Source organism: Oculina patagonica, chromosome 8, assembly GCF_052425735.1.
Source record: "Oculina patagonica isolate OP01 chromosome 8, crgOcupat, whole genome shotgun sequence".
In the NCBI taxonomy this organism is placed as follows: domain Eukaryota; kingdom Metazoa; phylum Cnidaria; class Anthozoa; order Scleractinia; family Oculinidae; genus Oculina; species Oculina patagonica.
Genome location: NC_135765.1, coordinates 4,951,002 through 4,976,574, shown reverse-complemented (window position 1 = coordinate 4,976,574; position 25,573 = coordinate 4,951,002). Strand labels below are relative to the sequence as shown.

The 25,573-nt window shown below is 36.7% G+C and overlaps 1 protein-coding gene and 1 pseudogene across 3 annotated transcripts in view; one reads left to right on the top strand and one right to left on the bottom strand.

Annotated features, from left to right (window-relative positions):
* Positions 1-13,041, bottom strand: part of LOC144663432 (uncharacterized) — a 35,380-nt gene extending 22,339 nt beyond the window's left edge. For 2 of the 3 annotated variants that reach the window (XM_078524377.1, XM_078524380.1), the window contains exon 1: positions 1,017-1,055. Coding sequence is in view for 1 of the 3 variants with exons in the window: in XM_078524379.1 (XP_078380505.1) it covers positions 12,146-12,298; positions 12,751-13,030 (433 nt within the window). In the remaining 2 variants the exon portion in view is untranslated. Of the gene's footprint in view, positions 1-1,016; positions 1,056-12,145; positions 12,299-12,750 lie in introns of those variants that run through there. The other variant, XM_078524379.1, reaches the window with a different exon arrangement.
* Positions 13,042-14,207: 1,166 nt separating this feature from the next.
* Positions 14,208-16,407, top strand: LOC144662987 (uncharacterized; annotated as a pseudogene).
* The last annotated feature ends 9,166 nt before the right edge of the window (positions 16,408-25,573 follow it).

Here is a 25,573-nt window from a genome sequence, read left to right as displayed (position 1 = left end):
TTAAAATCCCAGTCAATATAGCCGTTTAAATCCTTGAAAAACATTATCAATCTATGAAATGTTCTTCCTTTCATCAAGTTATCGCAGCCAAGCTGATCGAGCGCCTCGGTAGCAGATGAATGCTTTGGCATATCGAGTATGATTTTGGCAGCTACATTTTGCGGATCTCCGGTTAACCATTCGGCCACCGGTTTATCATGATTTGGCCACGCTGCCTCCTGGAGATAAGGTCTGGACCTTTTCTTCGGTTATTTGTGAAGTCTATTATCCAGTTATCAATTACCTCTGAAATATTTTCAAGGCGCTGCTCCATAACTCATAATTTTTATTACAAATGCCATGTACATTGCCGCGACCTTTACCGGAATTCATCTTAACAGATTCATATACATATAACTTACTGTTTTCTAGTTTGGTTTAAAAGCGAAATACGTCTCATCGAAGTTTACAGTAGGTCTTATTCGTGCCGAAATTTGGTTGATATTGTGAATTTTTCGCTTAAAAGTTTCAGGCCGTTTGTAACTAAAAATGTACTAGTATAGGAAAAGGAGGAAAAAATCGGCCTCTAACAAACTTTAAGATGAACTGAAGATTTAACTCTCTACTCATGCAAGGAGAGAGAAAGCATATAAGAGAAAACGTTTTATAAAACATCAGTGTAAAACACCAGGCTTTTTAAATATTCACTTACTTTCTTACTGTTTCTTAAGTTGGGATTCATAATGAAGCTGAAGGTACATGATTTATATAATTGTTGTTTACCAAAACATTCCGCAAGTTGAGCAGCGATGCGAGCAAGAGTACAAACTTCCACTTTGTGGTTCTAGTTTTAGGTTTTTGTAGAGCATATAAATTGGTGTAATTTGTAAGTAAACAAATTTAAAAATTTAAACTGCATTAAAGAAATTAGGATTAACAGACCTGGGTAAAATAAGCAGTCGAGCAACTTTTAAGCGTAGTTTCTACCAGGAAAAATTTCTTTCTACAGATTAACATCCATATGAAGAAAATCTTACCTCTCGGCGCCTATATGAATGAAATCACTGTTGAGCGCCTTGACTGTTGAGATTCTGTTATTTTCTGTGTTAAAAAAATGGCCCTATATAGGACAAACAATTACGCGAGTTTCATATTCGTATTTTTCCATGCTTTTCTTTTAAGAAAAGCTGTTGTGATGTCTAACGAATTTACCTATGTAGATGTGTAGAAAGTAAAAATGTTAAGCTTATAGAGCCAATTGGCAACACTAAAATGTCTAAACTGCTACACCCGTTATTAGACTTTTTGTTATTCTACAAGATGTCTTTGGCAACCTGTCGGAACATTAATTAATGTTGGAATATTTGCAATTGCGACCCACGCTTACTCTTGCAGAAGGATAGCCAAGTTTAATTAAGTTCTCTTAGTCTTTACATTGCACTTGAAGATGTTTCAATATATGATTGAAGAAGTTCCTGGATCTTTGATATGTAAGGCCTTATTCATTTTCAGTTTAACTTCATTTATCATTTTGCATATAAGTAAATAAGAAATTTGAAGTAATTAAAATTTTGCAATAAATAATTTGAAGCGGCAGCAATGTTGTGGGCTAATGATACAGTTTACGCTGTGTGTAATTAAGAATAGTATCGATGAATGTTGAAAGAAGTCCATGGACCTCTGACAAACAAATGAGGTCTTCAAGGTACGTTCAATTATTCATTTTTTTCTTTACTCTTGAGCTGGCTTCTAAAATTTGACACAGAGGGCTGTCTAATTTTTGAAAAAAACAAAAAAACAAAACAAAAACAAAACAAAACAAACAAACATATTTTCAGACCCTTTTCAGTTTTGTTCCATACCCCTGGCACGTTGTAAGCTGTGTTTTTGTGCCAAGCCAACTGAGCTTTCTTTTTAACTTTTAACGTTTTAGAATTGTTAATTTGATAAAGGTATATTTTGTTGTATATTTGAAACGCTTAGTTCTATATGTTGCGTGTCTATAGCTTTCACCGTGTATTCGTTTCAGCTGACTGGTAGGAGTCAAGCCGCGACTATAACTTGATGTTTAAAAACATCCCTGAAGCACTTTTCAGGCTGTGATCACGCCATCGAAACGATCATCTTTTAAGAAACTTCTAAAGGAGCAAAAACAAAGAGAGCGTCTCATTTTAACGAGGCTAAATAGGAGAGCCTCAGGTTTATTAGCTTTAAAGCCATTAAGTGCTACCCTCTATATATAAAGACGCTACTACTACTAGTGATGGCAGACTAAAAGATAGTTCGACTATGGAGACCGTCCAACGGGGTTTCTGATGACGCTTAATTGCTTGTTTTCCAACCCACCTGTCGATTATTTGGTTAGGGACAGTGTTGCTATCGCTTTTTGCCGAGAATACATACGTCACTGTACGTAGTGCGTTTGCAATGCTGTAATTTTGCTTAATATAAATTAAGTTTTAGCGCCTGTAAAAATTTTCTTCTTTTTAATAGAAAATCAACCACAAATTAAGTTGTCGCTTTTTCTAAACTAAAAATGGGGGGCCATTTCGCTGTCTCAAAATGGTCCCCCTTTTTTCTGCATATCTGCCAGCAAATTAATTGTTAGAACTGATATCCATTCTCTCAATACTAGACACCGAAACAAGTTGGATGCATTCAGAGCTCCTCGGCTTTGAAAAGAATTTTCCTCGGGCTCTAACAGATGTGAACAGTTTGTCTAATTTTAAGGCTGCTATTAAAAGTCGCGCTTGGGAGCATCTTATAGATTCATAGAACCCTTCAGTATACGTAGACCTTTAACAATAGTTAGGATGATTTTTTTAATGTACATATGTAAACGTTTTATTGTAATTGTAGACTGAAAAACCATTTTTATTGCAGTGGCAGATTAAGTCTTATCTTGTGTCAGTTTCTGTTGGCTTTTTGTGTTTTGGAAAAAGATTGTCGCCACATTTTGGAGCAATGTCGCCTGTCGCCAAAACCCCCTTGGAGCACTATGAATGATTGTAATGTGTCTAAGTTAATTTAATACACGGAAATTGTCGTGCTGGGGGCTTTTTCAGTTACCGTATTTACTCGAATAAGCGCGGCCCCCGAATAAGCGCCGCACTTGGGACAAAAAAGGTTAATAAGCGCCGCACGTGCGTTTTGAATCTTGGTACACTTCAAAGCCGTTCTCTGCCGAACAACAACGCGAAACGACGAAATTCTGACGACCGCTAATTTTTGGTTTTTCTATTTGCGGTTGAACACTCTATTTGAATATTCAGTGGGAGCTAGTTCTTAAAGCGATAAATAAGCAGAATACGTCCGGAAAGTTGCGAGATTCTCAAGTAAAATATAAATTCATTTTCCACTAGACGTTGTCGTTGACGTTGGCGTCGGTGCGGTCTGCGGAATCGAACTGCGGTCGTCTTCATAAACACCAATTATGACGTTAAAAACTCGTTCCATTCCTTCCATTTCAGTGCGCAGCCATTCAAAAACGTTTTCGTGAAGCCTTCAGAAATCTTCGTATCTTTTGCCGTAATTCACGTTTTAAGGCTCGGAAAGCAAACATTTTTCTTAATTTTACTCAATAATGAATAGTTTTAGCGTCTGGTTGGTTAAAATGGCATTTTGAAATTTCTGTTCATTCATTTGACCTTTAAGGTAATTTAATGCATGAACATATAGGCTGGCGGCTTTTTCAGTTAGTTTTCTGTCGGAGTCTTGTGCATTAAACGGGCTAGATTTAGGTTGCGCTAGATTAATACTAGGATATCACATAACCAGTTCGCGTTATTTCCCGCTAATTTCATAATTGACAAAAGGTGACTGAAACATTTTGACATCTTTAGGATGTCTGTCAAGTGAAATGCGTGAGGTCGACCTATATGAATGGATCAACTTTTATGCGCGTAAGATGAGAGATTTGAATAGTGTACAAGAAAAGGTGAAACGTTTTGACATGTTCAGAATGTCATTGTCAACTGAAATGCGCATGCGTCAGTTCGTGCGAAAATAACATGGCGTTAAATAAAATGCGTTGTGATTATGTTTTTGCAATTTTTTATTTTTATTTTTAATTGCTGCAATTTTTAATATGTAAGGTTTCTATACGTATTTTACTATTACATTACAGAATTTTTAACTTATTTGACAAGACCTGAATTGATTGCAGTTTTTCTTCTTAAAACTGAAGCAGCAATCTTGTATAAATTGTTTTTAATTATTATCATTATTATTATTAAGTATTACATGCCAAACAATTCATAAAAAAAAAACAGATCAAGAGTCTTGCTGCAGAGCACACAGTTTCTGCAAAAGTTTTGCATACATGTGCCTGTACACTTGATGCAAGAAAAAATAAATAATAATAAAAAAATCCTGGGACAATTGACGCTTTCCTGCAGGGCATACATGCATACATACAAACATAGATACATGAAATTTATTTATACTATAGTTACAGAGTAGCCTTAAAAGGCTAATATCTTCGAGAACTGTATATTTATTGAAGAAGATAAAAGTGAATTTGTCTATTCAACAGTCCACTCTGGCGGGAAAACCATGATATGGTAAAAAAAAGCAGATAAGTTAAAAAATTGATAAAAAGAATAGATATACACTAAAAACAAAGAACAAAAAATTTTGAAAGCTGTTTTTCGAAATGAAGAAATGCTGCCTGGTGTGTGCGGGACATATGTATTACACGCTGGCATGTACACAAATTAGAATTTTAAGAACATTTTTATTTCACCGCACGTAAATTTCTATTCTTTTTCCTCGTTAAAACGGCGTTTTCGGTCACCGAAAACGGAGCTTTTCAAAAACGCTCACCAATGAGCGTTTGGACTTGGAGCGTGAAATAGTGTATTTTTATATTTTATTGTAAATAATTTTAGAGGGCCACTGGTTTGTTAGTATTTTTTATGTTATTTTAGTGCTACCCTCGTTAAATAAAGACTTTACTTTTACTTTTACTTTCTAATGAAGCGTATCGTTTTCAAATTTACCCGGGTTAATGTGGACGGAAAAAATTTTACGCGGCGTTTTTGAATTTCTCCGTTTTCAAATTTACCCGGGTCAGTGTGGACGGGGCCTAATAACAAAAAAAATTAACGCCAGAGAATGTACCGTATTTGAACGATTTTAATTCAAAACTAATATATCGATATAGCTGCTAAATACGTACTGATTACTGACGTAAAACGCGAAATACAGTTTAAAAATCCAACGAACAGAAATATGAACTCTCTCAATAAAGAATATTTATTTGCGGCGAAATGCTTTTAGCTGATAGCCATTCATTCACATGCATCACGCAGCGTTCAAAGCGACAATGTCTAGGCGAAAAGTCACTGAAAAGTCTAAAAGAAAGTTGAGTTTTGTTGCTTATTGCAATCACCTCCGCCTTTTGTTCTTGAGCTACTCTCTTTCGAAATCTGTGGTTTATTGTTTCAGTCCTTGGAATGTCTTTATCAGGACACTGAAATAAATTCTGATACAGGACTTTGGCTACATTTTCGCGTAGCTTTCAGTGCAGAGGCGGAGATGATTGACGGTAAGAAATTTGCACGTGTAAACGTGACAGCTCTACGTGTGCGGTATGCAAATAAATCTACCCAGAGATGCTGTGATAATAGCTCAATCGTTTACTGTATTTTATTTAATATTTGCAAGAACGAATTGTGAAGGAAAATGTCTTCTTAAATAATGGTTTATAAACTACAAATGTGTCATAACCTCCAAAATTCGCACGTGAATTTTTGTGCGCTTCCAAGGAAAAGGAAGCTCGTGTTTACCTTGGCAGCATTGTACAGGGAATAATTCAGTCGTTAATTAGACAGCAGAGACATCTTCGAACTTCTTGTATATTTCTGAGCTGCATCTTCTAAACGAAAAACTTAAATATTCACATGTTAATTTTATTTCTCACGGTATTTTCACCGCTTTATATCGTTGCGTTTTTGCAACGGCGCTTGTCTTTAATAAATATCACATTCCGAGGACTAGTTATAAAGTCCATGCCATTCCAAACATTTTGTTGTATCATTTACACGAAACATTCCCGGTACTGGGATCAATTGCGAGCCTGTACAGAACATAGATATAGTATAAAAAGAAAAAAAGGGGAAAAATCGGTATCTATTTACATCTATTTACATGAACAAAAAGTGTTAAATACACCATATCTTTAAAGTAGAGAGTCATTTATAATCAGTGAAGTCTTTTGTCAGGTAACGTACTTTAAAGAAATCAAATTTTAAAGAAATGTTTTGACATCGGATTTAATTACAAACATTTAATATCTCTTCAACATTACTGCTGTTTTAAACTGGCATAAAATCAGTCACCTACGCCACTCTAGCCACTCTAGCCACATACAAACACACACTGATTGAAGAGTGAGTGCGTGGGCCTTCAACCACTCAAGTAACTTTTTCAGTTGGCAATGAAGAACATTGGCTTAAATCAACGCAAATGACTAAGAAATTATATAGCTGCACTAAGACCTAAATAAACGAAAACAGCAACCAGTTTGGCATAGATGGTAAGTTATCAGGCTTAAAAATTCTGTGATGCCATCTAGTTGTGATTTTTAGGAGACTTTCATAGGAATTAAGTGAAATAAATTGTATAATATTTCATTAATTAAATATTATTAGGCTAGAAACTCCATGATGATAATGTTAGGAAGTACGGATGAACAGATGCGTGTCATTTGCATGTAAAGGTATCTGTTACGGAACATGGATTTTGTGTTGGAATATCTTACCTCCATCTTCAGTTTAATATACAAATAGTCTTGTAACATACGTATAATTAACAATTCGTCTCGGGGAATATTCGCCGAGATTTACTGAGCCTGAGGCGAATAATTGTTTTAGTCTAATTTTCAGAGGTGAATATCAAGAACTATAAAATAAAGAACTAAACACGGAAACAAAACAAACACAAGTACTCGCTTGTAAACAAGTTTAATTCACCGATTGTACATCAGAATTTAAACTTTAGTTTAAGCAATAAAACGAAACAAAACAAACACTACGAAAAAGGCAGATATCTAGTACCTTTGTTTAATCGTTGGCGACTTCTAGACAATTGTGCAAATCCTCTTGAAATGAGTCGAGTAGCTCTGATCTGAAGACAACTGAGTAATGTTTTGTCAATTGATCTGCCACTGAGTTTCTAGTTGTGACCGCGTTCGACCTCCAAAACCACCGTCCTTAGCACCAATTCTAATGCCTTGAAACCCATCTCTTGAAAATATTTTCGGTTCAAAAGCCTTGGTAGCCATTTTCAAAATTCCAACTGTTTTGAATACTCCGGACTTGACGCGATTTCTTTCGAATGAACGAAAATTTCATTCATCAAATGCCGCCATGTTTACTTGCTTGGATGGCAAAGTTGGCGTGGCTTAGTAGCCAAGCCCTGAATTGCTATATTCACCTCTAAGCGAGGTGAATATTTAACAATTATCCTGCGAAATCGCGCGGAATATCGCCTAATACTTAGCCGACGAGGCCGTAGGCCGAGTTGGCTAAAATCAGACGATATTCCGCAAGATTGAGCAGGATAATTGTTTTATTATTCAACAAATTGTCAACGAAACACATTTTGCACATAGAAAAACTGTAATTATGCAGCGCTTTACAAGATTTCGGACGAATCTTCGCAACCTACGAATATCGCAGGTTATTATTCAACAGGTGCGCGCGTTGCCCATATATGGTTAAAATGTTAACGATATCTGTCATCTGTACATAACAGATATCCTGCGATATTCGTAGGTTGCGAAGATTCGTCCGAAATCTTGTAAAGCGCTGCACAATTACAGTTTTTCTATGTGCAAAATGTGTTTCGTTGACAATTTGTTGAATAATAAAACAATTATCCTGCTCAATCTTGCGGAATATCGTCTGATTTTAGCCAACTCGGCCTACGGCCTCGTCGGCTAAGTATCAGACGATATTCCGCGCGATTTCGCAGGATAATTGTTAAATATCTGTTATGTACGGATGACAGATATCGTTAACATTTTGACCATATATGGGCAGCGCGCGCATGTGTTGAATAATAAAACGTCATAAACCAGAGCTTCTCGACCAATCAGAATGTCGCATTCTTATATTCACCTCTTGAAATTAGACTAATGATTATTTAGCTATCCGATCCATTCAGTCCCGTCCACGGTCCGAAGTACACTCTTTTTTCTAGAAGAATATACTTTTCAAGAATATCGAGGCTGAAATTTGCGAAATTTTAAGAATAAACCCGAGGACGAGTTTTAAGAAGAATATAATTTAGCGTGTTGAGAAATTTGTAAAGACAATACAATTATAAGTTTTCAACTTAAACGAATAAAAATTCTTCCTTTCCCTAAACCGTCACGGCAAAACTAGCCAAAAGCGGCACTAGTCGTATGTTTGATGCTAATCACATTTCTACAAGAAGTTATACACCAAACACTTAATCGATACCGTAATACATAATAATGACATTCTTAAATAGAAATGTCATACGCTATAAAATCTAAGAATATTCACAAGAATATGTTTAGCCTCAAATCGACAGAAAAATAAAAACATTCAGCCATGGCCGGAAAAAAAAATTCTTATAGAAAAAAAAAGAGTGTACCAAACTTTGACTCTATTGAATATTTAACTGTATTTACTAATGCTAATTCGCGAAGTTTTTCAGGCTGTAATGTTAGTTGTTGTTATTCTTTTTTTAACGAACAAAAACCTTCCAGAAATCACCGGAAGACACAACAGCATAGCCGTCATCACATTCCAATCTTGAGCCATCTTCAGCGATAACCCAATGATACAGACCGTATACAAAAGCAGTGTGATCGAATAATCTCTGTCTATCATAGCCAGCCCCCCATTTACCAATTCTCCACAAACCATTTTCATACCCCCAATTATGGCAAAGTCCGGCTAACTCCGAGTTGTCATCATCCATTCTTACAAACGAGTCACAGGCGTCAGGCTGGACATCCGTCTGACCGCTTAAGTACTGGACTACAGCTTCTCCAGTGCTATTAGCAGCCGTGGTGATGTGGAACGTACGTCCATGATGCTGTTTACTGCAGTGGAATCTCAGTTGAGTGAAAGGCAAGTATGTGCTCAGCTCCTTCATGGCTGTTTTCGTGAGGAACGTCTTGTTATTGTTATAGCTGCTTATTCCGCGATACGATGTCTCAACTGACAGTTCAAAGGGAGACGAGTCATCAATCACAACGTTGGCGACAAGAAGCCAGCCACCTGAAATCAGGCAAGTTCAGCGGTTATTTGACAAAACAAACAGACAAAGGCTTCAGAAAATTCAACAAGGCCAAAAATTCTATTATATACACAAGTTTAATCTAAAAACCCTAAAAGTATTTGTAGTGCGAAAAAAGTTCAATATCTTGTAAGATACTAGCTAGCGCCTGTATCGTACAACTCTAAGGCTGTTTTGCTGTAATTTTTTTCTATTAGTAATGATAATTGATAAGTTTTCTCATTTATATTTCTTTTTTTTATTTATTTTCAATATTCTAATATATAATTGTCGTTGTTTCCGTTTTCTTTTGCTCACTGTAATGTTCTGTGTTGTTTGTGTGTTTACCGACCTAAACTTGTATTAACATAATTGTAACACTGGCTGCCTGCCCTTTTTAACTCTACAATTTTTTTTCTTTTTGTAAAATATTAGGGAGTGAATAAAAGTTGTTATTGTTGTTGTTGTTGTTGTTGTTGATAACTGCGTAGGGGCCGATGAGCCGTCAATTACAACATTGGAGACAAGAAGCCAGCACCCTGAAATCAGGCACGGATCAGAGGTTATTTTGCAAAAAAAAGCTTTAGGAAACAAAACAAGGCCGACATTTTATTATAGGCAAATGCTTACTCTAAATAACTCGACAAGCAAATGTACGAATCTGCATTGCAACGAGACTCGAACTATCCGTGTCGTCTGATTTACTGCATTGCATATGTATCAGATGCAAATAATTGCGTAAACTATTTAAAAGGAATGGTCAATGCACATTTCCGCGGCTTGGCCAGAACCTCTAGGCATGCACACAGACAATTTATTAAGTCAACATCTGCATACGCAATGCTATGAATGTTCCAGAGCTACCCACAGCTGCACGTGCACGTGCTTTGCAATGGCACTGGAGTTTAAGCAACCTTCAGGCCGCCTCAAGAGTACAGGGACTGAAGTATACAACGTACACTGACGTAAGTCGTTGGCACACCTCCTCACCACCCTCCATTCCCTCATGCAGTGTTGGAGAGCGCAATGCGCCCGAGCTCCTTGTGCAGTGCGTTTCATTTTTTATGCAACATTGAGAAGTAAGAGCAGGAGGAAGATTTGATGAAAACATCAGTGTGCCGACAATTTGTCATGCAGTGATTGTCTAGATTTCTAGTCATGAAATCCAAGAGCTAGATCAGTCACCGAAAAACTGCGTTTTTCGTCAGAAGAGCGGTGTTACTAGCATGACACGTTTTTCGTTTGCAAATAAGAGTATAAACTGAGTAATCGAGTAATGCACCTTTCCCATTGGATACATTTTTATCCACTATTACAGAAACAAAGGTAGGTCATATCCTAGAATGGTTTTTAGACGATATGTCGGCGCTGATATAGGAAGTTTCTAATCACTTTCCAACGGGTTACCATTGCCACACGTTTAATGCAGCTATCAATGGTTTGCCCCAGGATGGGGTGGGGGGGGGGGGCAACCCACGGGAATTTGACATCGTGAAGTACTCCCAGGGTAGGGATTTTGACATCTAAAATGGTCTGCTGGGTTAGAAATTTAAGAATAGATATGTGACGTTTGACATTCGCTAGGTGCCCAGGGGTGGGGAATTCGACTCTGGATTCCAAAAAATGTCAAATTTCCCTGGGGTTGCCCGCCCCCACCCCCATCCTGGGGCAAGCCATTGATAGGTGCATAAGTCAGTCTAACAACCTTTTCACAGCTCAACAGGTTACATTGGTTACGCGCTGATTGTTGCAGATCACAGTACTGTGGAAACACTAATTATAAAGGTACTAGTGCTTATTGTTACTTAAGCGTCACTGAATATCAAATTCGTGAACATCAGGTGCACAACAGATTACCGCAAGCTCAGGTCACGTGCAATATTGAAAGCATTGATATTTTTCGCGAGTATCGCTATTCTATGATATTTTTTCAGTACAGCAGTATCGAATATTGGGTATCGGTTATAGGCCTTTCTTTTCTGGCCGTACTGATGAGTCCTAGAGGACGAAACAGTTTTACAAACATCAGCAAGTATATATCAAATATATATGAATTTGCGTTACAACAATACTCGAACAGCTGCAGTTTGGAAACTTGTGACAGCTTTTAGTGCATTGCATGTCAAATGAAACACATACAAATAGTGGCCAGTCGTAATAAAACTTAAAACGTTCTGTAAATGATTTACCTTACTTTTTTTCAAAGCTAGATAATGCTTTTTTTTACTTAGGGAACAATCTATCACTTACCACTGTCAGTTGTCATATCACAATAGACCTTTAAAGGGTTTCCGCCCTCCTTGGGATCGATCCAGTACTTTCCGTCTCCTTTGGAGTACCCGGAGTCCCGGATGTGCTTACAAGAATGACCAGGACGATACAAATACCAACCTAGGGGTAAGACTACAAGCAGAATGATGTTTTTTTTCCATCCTACACTATTTACAAAAAGTAGCAAGTAGTTAATAACTTAGTATAACTTTCCGTGAATGTGATTGTTGTCCTATTCAAAGTCACTTGCAGATGGATAATTAGGCCCGATGGGAATTTATTAATGAGCAGAATAGTAGTCTAAAAGGGGAAAAGACGCTTATAGATATTCACTTGCTAAGAATCAGGCAAACGACAGCTTTCAGATATCACACCCAGCCGCCCAATTCAAGCCGGGATTGATACCTTGCTTATACCATCTCAAGCTCTTCTTCTTGGGTTTGTTTAAGGCTGGAGTTGCTTCCCATGCCTTATTAATAACAATACATAGGGCAGAATACTACACTACTTTCAGGATGTAATAAGATATTGTTTGGATTTGAGAGGTTTCTGGGACTAGTCGAAGTACCTGTTGCTGTTTATTCGCTTGTTTAAAATCGAGGAGTTGCTTCTTTTACCCAGGGAATAATCCATCACTTACCACCGTCAGTTGTCATGTCACAGTAGACTTTTAAAGGGTTTCCGTTCTTCTCGAGGTCCAACCAGTAATGACCGCTGACCGCTTGTCCTCCTTCACTCGCCTTGATCTCTCTGCACGAATCAGCAGGCAGCTCGGGAATGGAACCGAGAGGCACTAGAATTAAATGAAATAAAATAATCTTGTTTTGTCGTATGACACATAGAGCCCCGCGTGTTATTTCCTTGGCGAACCAGATCAAAATAGTCACATATAAGTGCCGTTCGCCTTGATCTGAAAGGGCTGGAAAAAGTCGTGCGGCCCTACCAGTAAATGTTCGGCCCTCGACTGCCGCGAGATAAAACTTAAGCTATCGGTTTCTACAGTATTGAATTCAAAATGAGTGATATTTTAGATCAACCGAGGAGAGAAAGCGAGGAACTGGGATCATGTACAAGAAAATTTGGATAGAAGTATCCTTGGAAACAAGCTAAAACTCGAGGACTTGGTTGTATTTTTGGCAATTTAACAGAAGTTAAACACTTTTATATTATCATTTGATCAGATCGTACCTCCCCTCTCCTGTTCACTTATTTCATCTTATTTTATCTTTAGTTAGTTTTGTTTACCTCTGTTTGGAGCCTTCCTCATGTAATATCTGTCGCTGTTCTTGACAAAGTCCTCTGGCCTGGCCTCCTTAGTTCTGTTGTTCAACTCACATATGTTTTCGAAAAAGACGTAGTTATAACTTTGACATCTAACGTCAGAGTTACACGCCTCTCTGCAGTCCATCGAAAGTGGCCGAGCCTTGAACGTCTTAAAGGTGTGGTCCTTTAGCATCATTTGATAGATGGAGTAAGTGTCAATTCCGCATTGTTGGCTGGAGATGTTGCGGAACATTAAAGACATCTTTAACAGCACGGCGATAATGAAAATCTGTCGGCAAGCCATTTTTGCTATATCGACACAGGCATCTCCTGCGAAATAAATATTTCATTTACGGATGTACAATATTATTTGGTCGCGGGGATAAGATACAGGCTTGTCTGACCGCTGTGTTGTTCGAAAAAAAAATCAGTTTAAATTAACACAAATTTGTCAAGAACTCTCATTTGCAGCCAGTCTGACCATTTGTTTTTTTTTTTACAAAGCGTAGTTTAAGATTGCAGAGATCGAGCTGAGCTCGGGACTACCGACAATAAATCCTGTTGGTGGCAAAATGAAGTGTATGATTTCGAGACCGCTGTTTCCTTGAAACAAGGCTTGTGCCTCTATTCAGATTGAATCCTCATTTCAGAAAAACTAATCTCGCTTATTTTTAAAGATCTCTTAAAATATTAAGTGCTGTTGCTCCGTGAATCATTTTGTAACTGTTACGTAAATTGCTGCGGCCTTAAACGAAATTTATCTTAAAAGACTTAAATACATAACTTACTGTTACTGTTTTCTAGTTTGTTTTAATAGCGTCATACGTCCTAACAACGTTTAAAGTGGGTCCTATTCCGGCTTAAATTTGGTTGTTTTTAGTTTTGTTTTGCTAAAAATGTTTAGCGCGCTTGTTACTAAGAACGGACCAGTATGGATAGAGGAAAAAATCTTCTACCAATGTTTAAGATATACTGAAGATTCGCATCTACGCATATTATGCAAAGAGAGAGAAAAGGTATATGAGAGAATACCAGTTTGTTTAAATATTTACCTACTTCAGAACTGTTGCTAAAGTACCAAATGATAATTGTACATGACTTGTTGTTTATTGAAATATTCTGCAAGTTAAGCAGCAATGCAAGCTAGAGTACAAATTTTCCACTATGTGGTTCTAGTTTTAAGTTTTTGTAGAGCATATAAATTGGTGTATATTATAAGTAAACTTATTTAAGGATTCAAGCTGCAACAAACAATTAGGTTTAACAAACCTGGATACAATAAGCTGTTGAGTGACTTTTAAGCGTAGTTTCCACCAAGATGAGAAAAATTTCTTTCTTCAGATCAATATCCAAATGAAGAAAATCTTACCTATTGGGCTTATACGAATTACATCACTTTTGGGGGCCTTGAGATTCTGTTATCTTTTGTGTTTCAAACAATGGCCCTGTATTGGTCATACAATTACGTGAGACAACATCCATTAAATGGAAAAAATGAATTGTGTTATTTATTTGATTCTTTTCATGGTTTTCTGTGGTAATCGACACGGGCCGAGCGACCTTCATGCAAAAAATATTTTAATTTATGGGTTCACGAATACTGAAGCCGATGCTTTCTCATTGCTGTCCGGTAAATTGTTGTTTCGAAACTGTGTAAAACACCTGCGCAAAACTATTGCACTGGTAATGATTTTTTTTTTGCTACGCTACAAGGTGTCTCTAGCAACCTGTCTAAACATTTTTTTAATGTTTTGTTATATTGATTAAGGTATATTCTGTTGTTCATTTGGAACGCTTAGTTCTGTATGTTGCGTGTCTGTAGCTTTCATCGTGTTTTCGTTTTTGCTGACTCGTAGGAGTCAAGCCGTGACTATAACTTAATATTTATAAACATCCCTGAGCCACTTTTCAGGTGGTGATCACGCCATTTAAGCGAGAGGGTAGTGATCGCAACTTAAACGATGGTTCGACTATGATTGATGCAATGTATCTATTAGTTAATTTAATACACAAAAATAATCGTGCTGGGGGCTTTTTCAGCTAATTATCAGTTGGACTCTTGTGCATTATCACCTGGTTATAAGTATGTAAATAAGTTCTGTATAGTAGTTGTCGAAATTTGAGGTAAAATGTTTTCGCGATGAGCAATAAATTTCCGCCAAATTAAAGAAATTAAAGATACCAACATCATAAACACAAAAAATGCCGACGTTGCTTAAAATGCATGGTCTATATGATCAAAAAAAAATCAAAAACTTGAATCTACATCATATATATAGGCTAGCGCTTTTTGAAATATATGCAGTTTATTGGGGTTAGCATTGATGGTTTGCACACAATTGCACTTGGAACGCAAACGCCATATTTCCTCCCGAGTTTTCGGTTAATTCTGAGTTTACTTTTACAATGCGTTTTGGCATTGTATCTCACTTAGCAGTGTCCAACTCATTAACAAGAATGAGTGTCGAGTACATCCGATGATTTCCAACTGAAAGAACTTTTGAGTGATTCCGATATTTTCGGGACTTGACGTATCACCTTGAGACAACCTTACAACTGTCGGCAACAATTTTTAAGGATTCATCTCCAAACCATCTTCCTTAAAAAGCTTATTCTCTAGGAATAGGCCATTTCCGAGTTACCCTTTGCCTCTTTTTCTAATCGAATCTACGTGCGAAATCATTCATATGAAAATAGTTTCACCTTCAAGTCCATTTTCATGCAAATCAAGTCATTTTCATTTGAATGGTTTCGCACGTAGGCTTGTTTTGAAACAGAGGCAAAGGGTAACTCGGAAATGGCCTGTTAAATTGGCCTGATCTGCCGTCTGTAGTCGCTTACTCCCGAGATAGACGAGTGCATGGTGAGTAGGAGCAACCTTATTGCCCGCCGTACTCTAGCATCTAGGGCTTGCCGTGAATTAAATGCATGCACAGATGCTACTTATCATTAACAAAAACTAATAAGTGCAGGATGCGTTTTTGCCTGTTTATGAAGCCGTAGAAACCTATTTTAACTGAAACCGATTAACGAGGCGCATTTATTACCGTTTAGGGCGCGCATCCTTTTTTATAAAAGTCTTATCGATATCATGCCCTTATTCGAGTATGCTGATCTAGTTTGGGTGACAAGCACAATTCAACTTTAATGTCTAGCCTACAAGTTTTGCAAAAAAAGGCGGCTAAAATAATTTTAGATCGACCGCTGTATTCATCTGCGTCGCATGCATTAGCGACTCTTAAGTGAATACCATTAGAGAAAAGGCGTTTCCAGCGAAGATGTGTGCATGTATACAAATGTCTAAATGGACTTATAAATCATGAATTGTCTTTTGTGACACAACAACATCAACATAATTATAATACCAGAAATAAAGTCAATCTCAGACTCCCCTGCGTCAAGAGAAATTGGGGAAAACACAGAGCCGCCAATCATGCAGTTAATGATTTTAATTCTCTTAGTCAGATTATACGAGACTCTGACAATATGAATATTTTTAAGCGGCAGGTTTTTAATTTCTTAATTTAAGTGTTTATAAAATTCTTATTTTTAGTCCTAAGTTAATTTAAGTTTTTAGTTTTAATCTTCGAGGTCCTTTTTGAAAACCACCTATGTGTGAAAAAGTCTCCTCATTAAAGATTATTATTATAGCGAGACAACTAATATGTCGTAACCGGATGATAAACAAAAAATGACTGTACTGCGAAGAAGGTCGGACATTTTCATCGAGGGAACAGTAGCAGACTAATTTCCCCGGGGGTACTCCCTATAATGGCCTATACAGGGAGGCTTCGCCCGAAAGGAGCACCGTTTTCAGGCTTCAGGTATATAAAAGGATAGGAATTTTACAAGTTTAGGTATATGGAAGGGTAGGGAAACTGTCATTTTAAAAGGGCCTTTCATTAAAATATTTCGAACAGATGCAATTTATGGCTGTATTATTTCAATTTATTAAGCGCTACTTGAAAATGACAAGAAAACGTCATGTTTTAAGTCTATGCCATTACTTTCAGGTATATGAAAGGGGTACCTTTTTTCATTAAAAGGTATACGAAAGGGGTACAATTTCTGGCAAAATGGTATATAAAAGGGTAAGGGGGTAAGAGCTCGGGCGGAGCCTCCCCATACAAAACTTTTTTGGGTTCCCCCCCGGCACTCATTCTGATCAAAGCTAAACCAAACGACTGATTAAATATATATTCGGACATCTAAACTTCTTAATCACCTTTGTACATTTCATTTGCCAATAATAGGCCATTATAGGGAGTACCCCCTCGCGCTATGGTGATATTACTTTACGCTGTCCTCGGTATAACCGTGAAACGGAAGGTGGAAGAACTTTTCTTGTTTCAGCCACTAAATGTTGGAACTCTTTGCCTATATATATTAGAACTAGCACTAGCATTAAGGCCTTTAAACATAATTATAGTAATTTTATTAAGGAAGGTTATGCCGACTTAGATAGCTTTCCCATGTCATAATTTTTAAATTTTTATACTGCCACACCCAAATTATTGTTTGTATTTTTATCTAGTTTTTATCTATTTTATCTGTTTTCTTTTTTTTTATTGATAATATATTTGTAGTAGTATTAACTTTTATTCCAGGGGAGGGCCACAGGTTTTTCAGTTTTTAACTGTAATGTGTAACCCTCATTAAATAAAGTTGTTATTATTATTATTATTATTATTATTATAATACGTTATGGCGTTCATTACAGTATCTTCTAATGGTAGTCTGGCATAGTCAGACAACAGCCTTATTTAAACGATTTTAAATTTTTATTGCATTAGAATTAAATTTTAACGTTATAAAGTTTCATTATTGTAAAAAAAATGAAATGCGATCTCTGGTTAAAAATTTGATTAAAAATTATTATTCTTATTTTAGTAGTTTCGTAGTTAATGTAATTTATGTAGTTAATCTGTAGTTAATGTATTTGACCCGACTCTTAGGAAGACCATTGTATTGTGATTAGGATATCATGCATAAATAAAGATTGATGATGATGATGATGATGATGATGATGATGGTGATGATAGTTTTCGGTAACAAACACCACAACCGTATTACGGTTCCGAGTAGTCAAACCTACAGGTCTCAATACCATGTCTTTCTCCACTATGAAATTAAAACCCATGAAAATCCACTGAAATTTTTCATGGAAAATTCATAGCTTCTTCATGGATTTTTCAGTAGATTTTAATGGTCAAATTTTCATGGGTTTTTCATGAAAATATACCATGAATACTGCATAAAAATCTCATGAAAATAACATGAAAATCCCCTTAATATTCAACGCTTCATGACCCATGAAAAAATTCTAATCGACAAAATACCCATGAAAATGCCATGAATCAAAATGAAGCCCACCATGGTTTATTAATGGCTTTTTCATGGTGATGAAAAATCCATGAATTTAAAAGTTCATTTTTCATGGTGTTGGAATTAATGGAGTTTTCATGGTGTCATTAAATTCATGCCCCATAGAATATTAATGAGTCATGAAAAATGTAATGACTTTTCATGACATTTTCACTACCCATGAATTTGGCCCCTCACTTGCTTTTCATGAGGCAGACAAAGACATGACCACCATGAAAATTTAGTTTTAACTGTTTTTCACAGTTGAATCAATTACATTTCTGGTGGTTGTTAAAATAAAAATGAAAGTCATAATAAATCAAAGAAAACATATAACAAACTTACCAAATAGGTGACTTCATACTGAATGTATATTAGATGTACGGTCTTCATTTCATTACCACATACTGTAGCTTCCACTCACTTGAGCAAGCTAAGGTTTTCCAAACAAGCCAACATCAGCTGAAGTTACACAGGCTACTTTGCAATTGACTGTTCATTGTCGGTTTCTCTTGTCATAACAATTGGGTCGCAACAAGAAAGTTAACTTGTTAAAGCCGCCTTAATCTCTTTTAGTTTCTGATGACTACATAAAAACTAAGTAAAAGGCCTGCCAAAGTAAGACGAGATGCTTTGTACCTCTTTGATCCATTCCTAAATTTATTAGAATTCCACTCAACAAAGCAATTTTCATTTTTTATCATTAATACAAATTATATCCCAGCATCAACTGGGTGATTTAGTTTTGATTAATTTTAGAAATTAAAATTACATTGATTAATTTTTGCCTCTCCAAATAGGAAGGGTGATTTGAGGACAACAATAAATGGTTACAACTGCAATATTTTTTCGACACTTAATGAAATAACTATTATGTTATTATTATTATTATGATTAATGAAAAATTTGAAAAATCCCTCATGGTACATCTGCAAAAAAGTAAAAACAACAGTATATAACAACAGTTAATATATATTAAAATATGTAGTCAAGATTAAATCTGTGAACCCCTAGGTACATGTAAGGAAGTCCACACTAGTTTATGAAAGATACATGTGTATTTTCTACACCAGTTAGCCAAATGGCTTATAAAAGACTAGATAAAGGTCATGTTTAATTCACCCTATGGATACATAAGTTTTAAGATCTGACGAAAATGGCATCAAGAGCAAAAGTGCCAAATATAAACATCTCACATTGCAAAACTCAAAATTGATGAATTATATTTAAAGAACATAAACAAAATAATTACTGAGTGTGTAATAAAATTACGAATGTAACCTTGATGCAGTGGCTGCAGTGCTATACATGTATATAGTCGAAATAACTGAGGGCCTTCTGTGTACGAATTTAACATTGAAATAAATGCTGCCTTCAATTCAGACCAGATTTCAATCTCAACAGAAATGACAAAGACTAACTTAATTCATCATACAAGACTGTACAGAGCTGCCATTTTGAAATCAAATTGTTGATTTGACTTTCAATGTTGACTTTGGAATGACAACTAGATTTGTTTGCTTCACCATTCAATAAAGAAGACCAGAAAAAAATGTCTGTAATGTGGTTGAAAAAGTTTTTTTGTGACAATAAAATATTATATTGTCCAATCAGGCTGCATGTATGTTTACCGTACATGGAACTGAACAGGAACCGCTTCGAACAAAACCAGACGGGATCAGCTTCTACTGTATTTACATCTGATTGTTTTGGAACCAGTCTGGTAGGGATCCAAAACTGGACCTGCAAAATGCCAGGTCCAGTTTGATTTGGATCCATTCCAGACTGGTTTCAAATTAGATGGACCCAAATCTTTTGGAACTGGTCCCTTGTGCACCCAAGCTGAGAAGGCTACTATTTTTATACAGAAAGCTTACTACTGTATGACAGTTTGGCTTCGTGTGCATACATGTACTGTACATGCTTTAAAGAATACAGCCAATCAGAAACCTACACAAAGAAAGCCATTGCATAATATCATTCTGCAGTATCCACCAGAAAATACAATGCACATGTAGATGTATTAAATGAAAAGTTCCCAGGGTTCCTCAGTCACAGCATCCAAGTTTTCCCATCAGAAGCCAGCAGAGTGCTCTATTTAATTCAGCTGCTCAGTTTAGATTTTTGGGAAAAAAATTTTCCACATTGAATGAACAACTGCACGGAATCAATTTCCTGGAATCGGACATTAGAAATATTAAATCTTTTGAAAAACCTGATAATAGAGAGTAAAAACTTTATGTAGACATCAAGGAATTTGTCAAGCAGCGGACAAAACCGATTAGTAAACAGCTTTACACTGCAACCGTTCTCACATCCAAGAAAAACAAAATATTCTTAAAATAATACATGTGTAATTCGCAATGACGAATTCGCAGTCAGTTTAGATTTTTGGGGAAAAAACCTTCCACATGAATGAAGAACTGCACGGAATCAATTTCTCAATTCATGACATTCGAAATATTAAATCTTTCGAAAACCTGATAGTACCCTGTAGAGATTAAAAACTTTGTGCAGACATCAAGCAGCGCGCAAAACTCAGGAAGGGATGAGTAAACAGCTTTACATTGCAACCGTTCCCACCAAGAAAAACAAAATATTCTTAAAACAATAATTGGTAATGACGAATTCGCAATCAGTTTAGATTTTTGGAAAAAAATCTTCCACATGAATGAACAACTGCACGGAATCAACTTCTCAATTTAAGCCATGTTAGAATGTTAACAGCAACAGGTAAAGTTTTGCAATCTCAAACAGCGGAAAAATCCGTTTTTTTTAAATAAATTTAAACTGAAATGAAACTACAGAATACAGGGCCATTTATTTGCATGTCATTGAATAAGAATAGCATCTATTGTGTTCTGCCTCGTTCTATAAAGCGTTCCGGCACGGTGGACCGGAGTGGCCCTGCATTCTGTAGTTGCTCCGAAAACAGATTTAACTTGCAACATGTAACCTGAAAAATCAAGTCACCCGTGGGTGTACTTGTAATGTATGGTAGGTACTCGAAAACATTGCATAACAAGTATACATGAACATTCACATGAGAAAAAGGCCATTAAAGTTTTGCTACTGCATCTTCATAGCAATTGAGTGAATTCAAGCAAGCAATATATATAAAATCCAATCTACGAAATACTGTGGTGAACCAGACTAGCTCTTTCGCTTCACTTTGTTTTCGCTTACGAACGTACATGTAATTGGAGTTCTGAACTGAACGTTGAAGCAGTAGAATCCCGATTTCTCGAAACCTCGATAACTCTAAATTTTCGATTCCTCTAACAATTTTCGTTTCCTTCGTGCAATACTTCTCCTATATTTTATCCCCGATTTAGCGATTTCTCAAAGCAGTTTTCATTTCCCCAGGTTCAACAAAATAATATGATCTGACAACGGCTGCCAGCCCCTTCATGGCGCACGACTGATAGATCTTTTAAGTTGCTAAAATCAATTCAAGCTTACCTTTTACGAAGTCATCGATCCATATGCCTGGAAAGTGCATCTTTTCGAAGGCGATTCGCTGATTAAGAAACTATTTCAATTCGGATTTCAGCCAAGCATGATAAATGTACAACTCTTCGCTAAACCTTGCACAGTTGCAAACATGGCGGGTCAATTTGAACAAATCAGGTGGTCTACGAAACTAATGATTAAACGCGCACGTGACAATTCCGCGCCTAATTTTGACAACCTCGTCCTCAGGGCCTTCTCGGCGACGAGTTTTCAAAATGGCGGCACGAGGTTGCTGAATGTTTGATATCAACGAAGCGTTCTCTGGTCGATACGAGGGATAAATGGATATAAAACTCGCTCACCGGTTCAGGATTGCAAGCAGAAGCTACCTTTTATAAAAAAAAATATTGGATTCCAAGGAAAAAGGCTCCTCCTTTGTATAAAGGTATGAGTTTAAGGAACAGATTAATTCACAGATGCAATTATTAAAGTGCGGGCCTTCGCCAGGAATGCGCGACGTATGTTTTGTTTTAGATCCGTCCCCGGATCGGCAATATTAGCTTGTTTTCCGATTTACCTAAAAATTATATTGAAACCTAATACTTAAGCGGTTTCAAAACTTTTATAAGTCGGTCTATTTTTCCTCAGATCCTTGCAAATCAAGAATAAAATGAATTAAGGTCGCGGGGGACACCTACAACATGAATAAATTCATTAGCGAAATTTTGCTTGAACTGCATCTTTTAAAACGCTTATTTCTCGGCTGTTATGGGTGCAATTAAGCTCAAATTTTACAGAGACATACAGAAATGATGAAAGACTATAAATGTGATCTTTTATTTGGTAGATTGCACTTAACGGCGATGTTATAGCCTCGTTAGTTCCAAATTGGGAAGAACTCGATCTTTTGGGGCAGAGTTTGCGGAACGAGTAGGAGACAGCACACTGTGATCTTGTCAAAAACTAATCAGTCAATACCTCTAGAGTGTCATAACAGAAGCGGATTTTTTAATTTAAAGTTTGCCAGCAAGTTATGGTGGTTAAATGTGCAAATTTGAATGCAATGCCTTCTCTCTTTTTTAAAAGCGCTCTTTTAGAATTCCGCTTCTGTTATGACTCACTACAGTATTCCTAATTTACCTCTCTGCAGTGGCAGCTCATGAAGTTCTGAATCCGCGCTGTATTCTCAGCCGCAAAAGTGTTGGAAAAGTCCAAACTTTGAGGTTTCCGAAGGCCTCCCGATCAAAACACGGATTCCAAATGGTAATTATGGTAATTATATTCCACGCTTCAATTGTGAGAACAATGCGTAATTAACAAAAAAGACACGATCGTTCATCAGTGAATATTATTATGATAACTCTGAGTTACACGAATATTAGGCCATTGACTTCCTTCAATCTATATAAACGCATAAAGTTAAGCGTTGTAAATTGGATAAAATCTCGTAGGAGTTCAAGCATTTTTATGTTTTAGAAATCAAATAAATATGGGAATTTTTCAGAGCCCTACTTTTCTTTTGAGTAAACATTTTTTTCACAAACAATTCCACACGCGAACACATCGAATCACGCGCACGTTCATGTTTTTGTGCAAATACTCGCTCGTTAAGTTGTCGATGTCAGTCGTTGCACTTCGTGCATACGCTTTAAATGAATGCATAACAAGAAGCTTGAGAAGCTTAAAATCGGGCGTTTAATAACTAACTATCTGCTTTGACTTGAAAGGCAGGGTACAGTACAGTAAAAATCACTGGAAAAACAGTCACTTAAGTAACACTCAGTCGGAGGTTTGCGCAAGTCACAGTCTGCATGAGCTGTATTAATGTGTAGTCTGCATTAGTCTGTATTAGTGTGTGTTTTCAAGATTGCATTATTACTTAATGACATAATGGTCTCAATTTATAAATATATTTCGCGCAATACAAATAAACGATTGAACTAGACGACTACAAAATATAAATTTTTAACACTTAGCAAAGTGCAGCCTTTTCGCAATACTTAATAAAAGCGGGGTTTTACCTGAAGACCATTTTTCCAACGCTTTAGGTGGATGACGCATTTCGGTATTTTCCAGCCCTTACACTTTGATGGAACAGTACTACAACTCTTTATCAGGTAACTACTATTGTCAAGAAAATGATCACTACTTGTCGACCAATGATTAGGTATTTGTTTCATACCATTACTGTAATAGCAATTGATGAAGAATAGTAGTACTGTCCCAAAGTATAAGAGCTGGAAAATACTGAAAACCATTTCAGCCGCGTTTCAAGAAATCCAAGGAAAGCTTTACTTATCCCATATATCTTTGTTTTGCAGTATTTTGTTAATTTTTGGGCGATTTTGGGGGATGTCTTGGAGGCGATAGATTTTCTCAAAGGATTAGTAAAATTTAGACAAACAAGAAATATTGGAAGTTTAATGTGATTTTAAAGTTAGAATTTGAAGTTAAAAATTGGTGGACGGACACCAAACAGTCCCCTGACAACCTGGAGTGCTCTTGCGAGGGGGTCAACTGTTTGGTGGTGTTTTTCATTTTTTCTTCAATCCCTTCTTTAAATCTCTTAAAATTTCATTCAAATTCAGGTAGAACCCCACCTTAAGTTTTGTTCTTGTAAGAAAACAACAGAAGTCAAAGGTTGCGTGATATAACCAAGCATAGATTTTAATTCTCCCTCCCTTTCCCTCTCCTTAGCCTTTCACCCCCACCTGTCCCTCACTTTCTACTCCCATCCTCCCACTCCCTCCCCTCTCCTGCAGTCTTTTACTCCACCCTATCCCATCGAGCTTTCTACTCCAATTACCTCCCCCCCCCTCACCAGCGTTTTGGGGGAGGGAAGGGGGTGGTGTCAACGAAGCGGAGGTTTTGGGTGACCGTTAAACGATAGTCCGAGGTCTGCATATGTCACGCAGTTTCCGTAAGTTCTAGAAGTCATCTTCTTTTTAACACACACGCCTAGGCAAGCTCCAGGTTAGGTTTGAAAATTTATATTGCGTTACAAATCTTCAACAAAATCAGCTCAAACCAATTGAATGGCATAAAAAGGAAATTCATTTCACGTCAAAACAAAAAAAAAAAAAATATAGAAGCGTTAAAGCTTTCACAAATCAGGGCTTTCAATAACATGGTTTTGGAAAGTAGGCGGCAGGGTACTTTTCGAGCGCCAAAGGCGCGAGTCGCCTAGGAGGGTCTGAGGGCATCCCCCCCGCGCCAAAAAAATGAAATTTAGATGCTTGAAAATGCTATTTTCGGCATTTTTTATTCAATTCAATGTTTGCATACATTTCCTGACCTTTTCAGTATCCTTTTTTCTTGGTTTTTCGTTTGTACGCGTACTAATCTGTTTTTATCAATGAGAACCACTTTCAAACAGTTAATGCATAAAAAATAACAATCAGATCAGAATACAATAATTATTAATGCAAGGTTTCACTATTATGTCTCGGAAGAGATACTTCTTTGTTGCAAGTTCAAATGTATGCAAATTTCGTGTGAAATGTAATTGATTCCACTGTCTTGTTTCCCATGTTCATGAATGGTGTATTTTCATGAATAAAACCCATTGGCCTGTTTTGTTTTCCCGATCATGTTTGCCTGTGATTTTTACAAAACATGTTGTCTTTTATTCGGAACTTTAAGTTGTGCAAAAATTTTTTTAGAACACAGATGTCCCTTCCGGAATTTCTCATCAAAAGATGCAGATTTCACCGTATTGCGTTTCACTGCTTTATTTTAAGGTAAACATATTAAAAACTCTTGCAATACGTTTACAGTTCGACTCAGACATTAGACACGGATGTCTTGCAGTATTTTTGCGGCATCTTTCCATTATTATTTATTTTTTTGTCAAAGTTTAGGGTAAAGTGAGACGAAAGTAGACGGCCAAAGTTTGGCAAGTAACCGGTTGTTTCAGCCGGCTACCGGCCCTATTCAAGTTCCACAGTCATCCCTCTACGGGAAATAAATTTCCCCGATTCCAAAACTA